The following is an 8,881-nucleotide window of genomic DNA, read 5'->3' on the forward strand; positions in this document are numbered from 1 at the left end:
AGTATCTTAACTACTCATCCTGCTTCTCCTGAGGAAGTTTGCATCTTACTGACCTTGACCACCTTTGGGTTCCTTTTTCTATGCACTCCCAACTGCAGGAGTGTTCAGAACCTTCAATCTCCTACAAGCACAGTTTCTTCCTTCTAAAATAAGACACCCATCAAGAAGCCAATTAAAAAAAAAATGTTGTTACAACTGACATTTTTCTTTTTTTGGTAGCAGAAGGCTGGAATCTTACCAACCAGGTCCTGAGGAACTGACAGATGACCACCCATCAGACTACAGAGGGGTTTTTATTGCATTCAGGCTGGAATTAGCCCAAAGATACTACTTGGTGTGGACAATGAACAACACTGCTAAGTGCCATGATGATCACACCCTGGATAAGTATTTGTTTCCATTTGTGTACAGCATTGTGATGATGATCAGTATTCCCACCAACTGCATATCCCTCTGTGCATCTTGCATTCAGGTGAGGAAAAAGAATGAGTTGGCAGTATACCTCTTCAGCCTATCCCTGGCTGACCTTTTGTACTCTCTGATTCTGCCTCTGTGGATTGATTATGCCTGGAATGGAGATAACTGGCGGCTCTCTGCCTTGCTTTGTCAGATTTCTGCCTTCCTCATGTATATGAATTTCTACACCAGCACTGCGTTCCTTGCTTGCATCTCTGTTGACAGGTACCTGGCATTAGTTCACCCCTTGAAGCTCCAGCACTTGCGCACAAGAAGATTTTCATTGATTGTCAGCATAATCGTTTGGCTTCTGGAAACCATCTTTAATTCAGTCATATTAGTGAACAAAGAAGTATTCAATGATCCTTGCAATTTCACTAATCATACGTTATGCTATGATAAATACCCCCTGGAATGGTGGCAGGCATGGATAAATTTATTCCGTATATGTTCAGGGTACCTAGTCCCTTTGATAATCATTGTGTTTTGCTACCATAAAATCTACCAAGTGGTGAGGTGTAACCAAGCCACAGTAGATGAAGAAAAGAAAAAGGTGAGGAAACTTATTCTGAATATCACAGTTACTTTCATTGTTTGCTTCACTCCTTATCACGTTATATTGCTTATTCGCAGCATCAAAGAACCTTACACCACTGACCCTCAGCTTTTGCAGCTGATGTATAAGGTTTTCAGAATCACACAAGCCTTAACAAGTCTGAACTGCATTGCCGATCCCATTCTTTACTGCTTTGTGAGTGAAACTGCACGAACAGACATACTGAATTTGCTCAAGTGGTGCTTTTGCCTACGCAAGCATGAGGGCAACCAAGCAACAGACCATGCTCTGTGCAGTTCTGCCACAAAGAGCAGTGCACTGACCACCTACAGAACTTCCTGTGTAACAGAAACTGAGCAAGCACATTCAAGGCAAAATTGAATAACCTAGAGGAGAAAGAAAGAAAACTTCTTCCCCAGAGTGTACCTAGGAAATACCCACAAAGTCACAGATACTAATCTAAGTGAAAACAGTAGCTGGAGCTAATAAGAACATATTACAGGGTCAATGAAGTCAAGGGAGCAACAACACATATCTTTAATCAGGTGTGGTACAAAAATCAATGTCAACAAACAAATGCACAGTCAAGCAAGATGACCATGGCGTGCTGACGATTCCCTACAGAACTGCCTCCTGTCACAGCTTGCTAGCTAGCCCACAGGCTGGGCATACAAGTACTCAGCTGGAGGAAGGCTAAAGTCTTATTAACCTGGTCATTTGTTTCCCAGTTTTAGTAGAAACCTGTCGTGGTTTAACCCCAGCCGGTAACTAAGCACCACACAGCTACTTGCTCACTCTCCTTATGATGGGATGGGGGAGAATCAGAAGAGTAAAAGCAAGAAAACTCATAGACTGAGACAGAGACCAAGGAAGGTCTCTTCCATTCACCAGGCAGGTGTTCAGCCATCTCCAGGAAAGCAGGATTCCATCATGTGTAATGGTTACTTGGGAAGACAGATGCCTGACTCTGAACATTCCCCATTCCTTCCTCATCCCCCAGCTTTATGTGCTGAGCATGATATCATATGGTATGGAATATCCTTTTGGTTAGCTGGGGTCAGCTGTCCTGGCTGTGTCCTCTCCCAGCTTCTTTTGCACCTCCAGCCTCCTCACTGGTGGCATGGTGTGAGGGGCAGAAGAGGACTTGACTCTGTGTCAGCACTGCTCAGCAGTAACAAAACCATCTCTGTGTTATCAGCACTGTTTCCAGCACATACTAGCTACTGTGAAAAAAAAAACCTCTATCCCAGCCAAAACCAGCACAAAAACTAATTCTTACTTGGGAAGGAGCCCCAAAAGGGATTTTTTTTTTTTTTTAACAGTACTGTGATAGTTGATAAAGCACGCACACACATGGACATCATTTGAATGATTGACAAAGGAGCAGACTGAGGGAGTGGTAAATGTTCTCTCCAATTTCATGATGTAATTTATGCTGCTATGATGGTTCCTGTGTTCCAATAATGGCTCAAGTTCTCCTTCAGCATACCTCTGAGATTATCCACTTCTTAAAATTGTTTACCTCATGTGGATGGGTACTTACCTACTCTTAAGCTTTTCAGATTTTGTTTTCTTTGGAAAATATATGTTCTAACATATAATCATATGTCATGCAGTTTCATTACAATATCGATATTGGGTTTCAGATTGTTGAAGATTCATTACTTCAAGTGCCTATAAAGATCCAAATTCTACCCACTGGTCGTTTAACTTGGATGATTTTTTTCATTATATATGCGGGGAGGAAAGGATTGAAAGGTGAGGTTTCACGTCTCCACAAAGTAAAGGATCAGTCTTTAACCTTGCTTATTATGACTGAAATCAGGAGTGAGGTTCCATTTGCAGAGTCAATAGAGCAAGACAGTTTATATCCATTTACTTAACTGCTCCTGGAGGCCTCAGGTAGGTGTTCCAGGGTTTCAATCTGCCAGTTTAAAAAAAAAAAAAAATATCCACACCAAACAACAAACCCAACAATCAATACTGACAAACCAAAAAAGAACACAAATGCACCAATAAACAATAAGAATGGCAGTAAATGAATTCACATTTTGAAAGGGTTGAAGTGTGTTGGGTTTGTGTGGCAAGGTTTTGGTAGTGGGGGAGTACAGGGTGGCTTCTGTGAGAAGGTGCTAGAAGCTTCCCCTATGTCCAATAGGACCAATGCCAGGCAGCTCCAAGATGGACCCACCACTGGCCAAGGCTGAGCCCATAAGTGATGGTGGTAGTGCCTCGGGAATAACATGTTTAAGAAGAGGAAAAAAAAAGAAAAGGGAAACTGCAGCTGGAAAGAGGAGTGAAAATACATGCAAGGAACAGCTCTGCGGACACCCAGGTCAGTGGAGAAGGAGGGGGAGGAGGTACTTCAAGCACCAGAGCAGAGATTCCCCTACAGTCCATGGTGCAAGCCCATGGTGAGTCCAGCTCTGTCCTGCAGCCATGGAGGGTCATGGGGGAGCAGATACCCACCTGCAGCCTGGGGAGCACCCCACGCAGGTCCAGGGGGATGCCTGAAGGAGGTCGTGACCCCATGGAAGCCCATGCTGGAGCAGGCTCCTGGCAGGAGCTGTGGCCCCCTGGAGAGAGGAGCCCAGGCTGGAGCGGGTTTGCTGGCAGGACTTGGTTCCCCGGGGGGACCCAGGCTGGAGCAGCTGCTCCTGAAGGACGGCAACCCGTGAGAGGGACCCACGCTGGAGCAGTTTGTGAGGAACTGCAGCCCGTGGGAAGGGCTCAGGTTGGAGAAGTTGGTGCAGGACTGTCTCCCATGGGAGGGACCCTGCACTGGAGCAGGGGCAGAGTGTGATGAGTCCTCCCCTGAGGAGGAAGGAGCGGCAGAGACAGTGTGTGATGGACTGACCACAAACTCCATTCCCTGTGCTGCTCGGGGGAGGACATAGAGGAATTGGGAGCAAAACTGAGCCTGGGAAGAAGGGAGAGGTGAGGGGAAGGGGTTTTTAAGTTCTTATTATTCTACTCTGATTTGACTGGTAATAAACAAATTTCCCCAAGCTGAGTCTGTTTTGCCCATGCCGGTAACTGGTGAGTGATCCCTCCCTGTTCTTATCTTGACCCAGGACCCTTTCGTTACATTTTCTCTCCCCTGCCCAGCTGAGGAGGACAGTGACAGAGCAGCTGTGGTGGGCACCTGGTCTCCAGCCAGGGTCAGCCCAACACATGAAGTTAGCACAAATCGAAAGTGCAGCTGTTAATTCAGGGATGTGTTCCTGTGTAGGCCTCTGCAACAGCTCTGTGGTTTCGTGGTAGCAGTGGGCACTCAACCCTCTGAAAAAAGTTAAAACGCCATGGAAAGTCTATTTTTTTTTTTCCTCCTCTCACAACCTTTTCACTTTTGCTCAGTAGCCAGGAAGAATGTTTGGTTATGGTGGTCTAGTTGCATAGAGAAAAAAAAATTATTTCCATCAAAAAAATGCCCTTTAGCAAGTCTGTGTAGTAGAAAGATTTTGACCAGTACTTTTTCAGCACACTTCTAGGTTTGACATTATACTTGGAGGATGAGCCTACAGGGGTCACAAGCAATATGGAAACTCTTATGAGAAGATTCCCCCTGTGTGTGAATTACAAAATGCCACTTACATTGTTTTCTTGAGTCCCTGTTTGTGTCTGTTTATACTTTCAATTAATTTCACATTCTGAGAGGGGAACTTGAGAGGCTGAGGAGGCTGGGATTGTTCAGCCTGGAGAAGAGAAGGCTTTGGGTGATTTTATGGCAGCCTTCCAATACCTGTGAGGACAGTATTGAGAAAGTGAAGCCAAGCTCTTCACAGGAGTGCATGGCAGGAGGACAAGAAACCATGTGCATAACTTGAAGCAAGGAGGGTCAGAGTTGTTATAAGGAAAACTGTGAGGACTGACAATCAGTGGAGCAGGTTGCACCAAGATGTTTCACAGATCCATTCTGACTGGTGTTCAAGACCAAACTGAACAAAGTCCAGAGCAACCTGGTCTGGACTCAAAGCTGACCTTCCTTTGGGAAGTAGGTTGGACTAGAGACTTCCTGAAGTCCCTTCCAACAAGAATTCTCCTGTGATACTATGAACTGTATATGTCACTAGTCCGGCTGTTGTCCTCCTCTCTGAAAAAGTATGTTCCCTTCCCTTCTTTGTTTCCATTTGCTGGATTTTGTTTTGATGTGGGATTTTTTTTTTTCTGTTCTACCTTCATACATATCTTGAAGGAAAAAAATATGCAAGCAGCAGTGCAAGTTACTTCACTACAGACTTGTTACTGTACTGACCTATGTATTTTGCAACAAAATGTGAAATTTCACTGCAGAAGTGGAATAAAAGCAGAACTCAGCTTCTCTCTAACTTCATAGAAAAAAGAACTTAGTGGTTCATTTCTGGTTCATGCCAGAAAGTTTGGAATGTTAATTCTGTTGGGGTTTTAAACTTATTTCAAATGAAGAATGATGAAAATTAAAACTAAGAAACAAAACTGAGTCAAATTTAACTTGTACATCAGGAAGCAGTGAGAGCTGGCTGCTGAGCAAGGGACAGGGAGCCAGGAGCTGAGGGTGACAGCCAGGCAGGCTGGGCAGCATCCTCACCGACAAGCCACGCAGTCCCATGGCACCCCAGTGGGGCACACAGAGCAGGTCCAGTGATTGTAGACAGCTACAGCCAACAGCTCTGTGATCACCAGACAATTCCATAGTTACGAGGAAGGTCTGAGGTCAAGCTGGGAAGCCAAGCCAGGAAGGCAAGGTGGGGATCAGCTGCACCATGTCAGCACTGGCCTCCAAACAGGGAGCTAAACTCTAAGGAGGCAGGAAAAGAGACCGCACACCCTGTTGGTAAACTTAGGGGCCCTGGCCCTGTGCAAAGAGCTTAATTTCCACAAAATTTAGCCCTGAGATGTTACACTTTTTAATATTTCACCAATACTCATCAAAACTATAGCTTGGACCAGCTTACATTGTTATGTGTGGATGCTTTTCATACCATCATTTCCTATAGTACCTCCCTGCACTGCTGAAAATCCACTTCAAGATAAAGCAAAATGATGATGGGTGACCTATAGGCTGGCCTTCATGAAAAAGCTCAGATAAGTTCAGGATCCTACCACTATATGATAATAAAATGTAGGTACTTAATCCCTTAGATTGTTCTGAAATGCTCAGTCTATGCATTCAAATCACAACACTCTGGAGAAACGAGGAAGCTTTTAGATATAGATGGAGAAATGAGGAAGCCTTTAGGGGCTACAGTGTCCTGCACTCGTGTGTATTTACCTCATTATTCTTACAGAACTAAAAGTTCCACTTTTTTTTCATTCTCTCTCAAAATTTTCCCAGCTGAACCAAATTTAGCATACGAAAGTGAACATCTATATTCCTCTTAAAATTGCAGTGTTACAGGAGAGGTACTTCGCACTACACAAAAATGGCATAGTGAAAAGTAAATGTCTTCATCCAGGCTCCAATCCATGCATTGAATATTCCACTTAGAATTCCTGGGGGCTCTGCAGACAACAAACAAGGGCAAATTCTCAGAAACTCTTCCCAAAGTAAAGACATTCCTTACAGAAAAGAGTTTATAAAATCCAAATATGTATTTAATGGCAAGAAGAAATGCATGCATTTAAATTCCATTTTCCAGTTCCTAAAAGCATTAATGTATGGCCTCAGTGAGTCCTGTAGTTCCTATCTCATGTCCCAGTCTATACAATAAGAATATGGGTAATTAAAAGGGCTGTAATGGTAATTTAGTTAATATCCACAGGGTATGAATTGTCAGTGCCAAGTGATATTGCTGTCAGCATAGTAACAGCAGAGTTGAATTTATATGTCAATAATTCACTTAAAGCAGAAACCATCTGCCAAAAGTCCAGCAAAGGTATAGCTCAGCTTTGTAAATTGGGAACTTTGCAGTGAACTGTGGTGACCTAGCTGGTAGAATTTCAGACTTCATTTAATCTGTTTTTCCTAGAATCTTAGCCACAACCTGCACTACTGCACTCATGATGCAGATCGTTATTCGTTTCTAACGTAGCTACACATCAACTTCACTTTCTTCATGTCAGTGGGGTCAGTCCTGACGCACATGGTTGTAGACTCCTGCCTAGCCTTTTTTTTTTTTCCTAACACATCTAACTTCAGACCCACTGAGAAAGATGAAGGGAAGTATGAATCTGGGCGATGAGTAATATATTCCACTTCCTGTTTTCATTCACAGAGAATGACACTACTAAAATAATTCTGATTAGTCTAGTGACAATCTTCAGAGATGTCACTCAATTTAATGCCAGTAAAGAAGGGAGCATTGGGCCATAGTTTAGCCATGTGCCACTTTCTGTATTACTTACCGTTTTCATCAGTCATCATTGGTCTAGTTATCTATTTTCTAAGGAGGTAAATGTGCAAACTGTTCATTTGCTCCCTGCCTCCACACAGCACAGAGAGACAACATGGGTGGCAGTATTAGGACCAGAACGACCACAACAGCAGAACATCCACTTGCATGGAATGAGGATGCAGGCAAGGAAACTGAACCATGGCTCTGAGCTCAGCAGGACCCAGGGGCAGCTGCTGCACTGTCATGGTATAACCCCACTCAGCAACTAAACACCACACAGCCTCTCACTCACAACCCCCACTCCAGTGGGATGGCGGAGAGGATCAGAGGAAAAGGTAAGAAAACTCGTGGGTTGAGATAAGAACAGTTTAATAATTGAAAATAAATGAAATAAATTACTAATACTATTAATAATATGTTGTAATGAAAATACTATTACTATGACTACTAATTATAATAATATGTAACAAGAAGGAAAACATCAGTGGGAATAAAAATAGGCAATACAACCTCTCACCACCTGCCAACCAATGCCCAGCCTGTCCCTGAGCAGCGAGAACCAGAGAGAGAGAGAGCCCCCAGCTGACTCCCCCCATCTTATATACCGAGCATGATGTTTGATGGAATTAAATATCCCTTTGGTCAGTTTGGGTCAGCTGTCCTGGCTGTGTCTCCTCCCAACTTCTTGTAGAGAACAAGTTGGGAACACAGCTGCAGTATGAGAAAGTGAAGTCATCCTTGGCTTAATGTAAATATTGCTTGGCAGCAACTAAAATCATCATAGTGTTATCAACATTCTTCTCAGCACAAATCCAAAACACAGCCTGATACTAGCTTCTGTGAAGAAAATTAACTCTATCCCAACCAAAACCAGCACATGCACCCAGAGTACAGGGGTGCCAATGGCCAGGGTTTTCCTTACACATGACACATCAGCTCCTCATGATCTCAGAGCTCTGCAAGAGGGCAGTTTGCCCCTGCCCAAGGCCACCTGCTCCACTGCACCTGCAGGGTCCCTGACAGCACTGATCCAAGGCAGCATCTGATATGAGATGCTTCAGTGGTGATAAGGGGTAAGAGAGCAAAACTCCTGGTGTGTATCATAAAGGTTTTTCCTTTATTGCTGCACCACAGTAGCTGTTACTGATAAATTGCTAGTCTATTCTGACACAGGGATGTTTTGGCTGCTCAGCTACGAATTGAAAGTAACCTAATTTCATCTAAATCTTGTAATATCCTAGAAAAACCTAGATTCTGTTCTGTTCTCTTTTGGGGCTTTGGGAAGAAAACAAAACAACAACAACCAAACAGAAAATAGTAAAAGTCTGTATCAAATGACATGCAAAAAGCCTGATCTAGGTGAATACAAAGACACTGCAAAAGACAGTGTCAGATCCTCATCTGTGCCAACCCAAATGCACTGTCAGCGGAGTGTATCACCTGCAGCCTCTATCCAGCCCGTGTACCGCAGAGCTAAAACATGTCTCATGGCATCTCTAACCGAACATTCCTTTTAACAACTGATGTGCAAGGTGATGGATGTTTTTCCAAGCCC

The 8,881-nt window shown here is 43.7% G+C and overlaps 1 protein-coding gene across 1 annotated transcript; it reads left to right on the forward strand.

The window, feature by feature from the left end:
- Positions 1 to 225: 225 nt before the first annotated feature.
- Positions 226 to 8,664, forward strand: GPR65 (G protein-coupled receptor 65). Its single transcript, XM_010146497.1, has 3 exons — positions 226 to 1,354; positions 3,598 to 3,616; positions 8,612 to 8,664. The coding sequence occupies exons 1-3, from the start codon at positions 344 to 346 to the stop codon at positions 8,662 to 8,664; spliced, it is 1,083 nt and encodes a 360-aa protein (XP_010144799.1). The 5' UTR covers positions 226 to 343.
- The last annotated feature ends 217 nt before the right edge of the window (positions 8,665 to 8,881 follow it).

This window comes from Eurypyga helias, unplaced genomic scaffold, assembly GCF_000690775.1.
Source record: "Eurypyga helias isolate BGI_N326 unplaced genomic scaffold, ASM69077v1 scaffold30192, whole genome shotgun sequence".
NCBI lineage: Eukaryota > Metazoa > Chordata > Aves > Eurypygiformes > Eurypygidae > Eurypyga > Eurypyga helias.

Coding starts and splice junctions, on each gene's coding strand:
- GPR65 (XM_010146497.1), top strand. CDS start 344: ATGAACAACACTGCTAAGTGCCATGATGATCACACCCTGGATAAGTAT.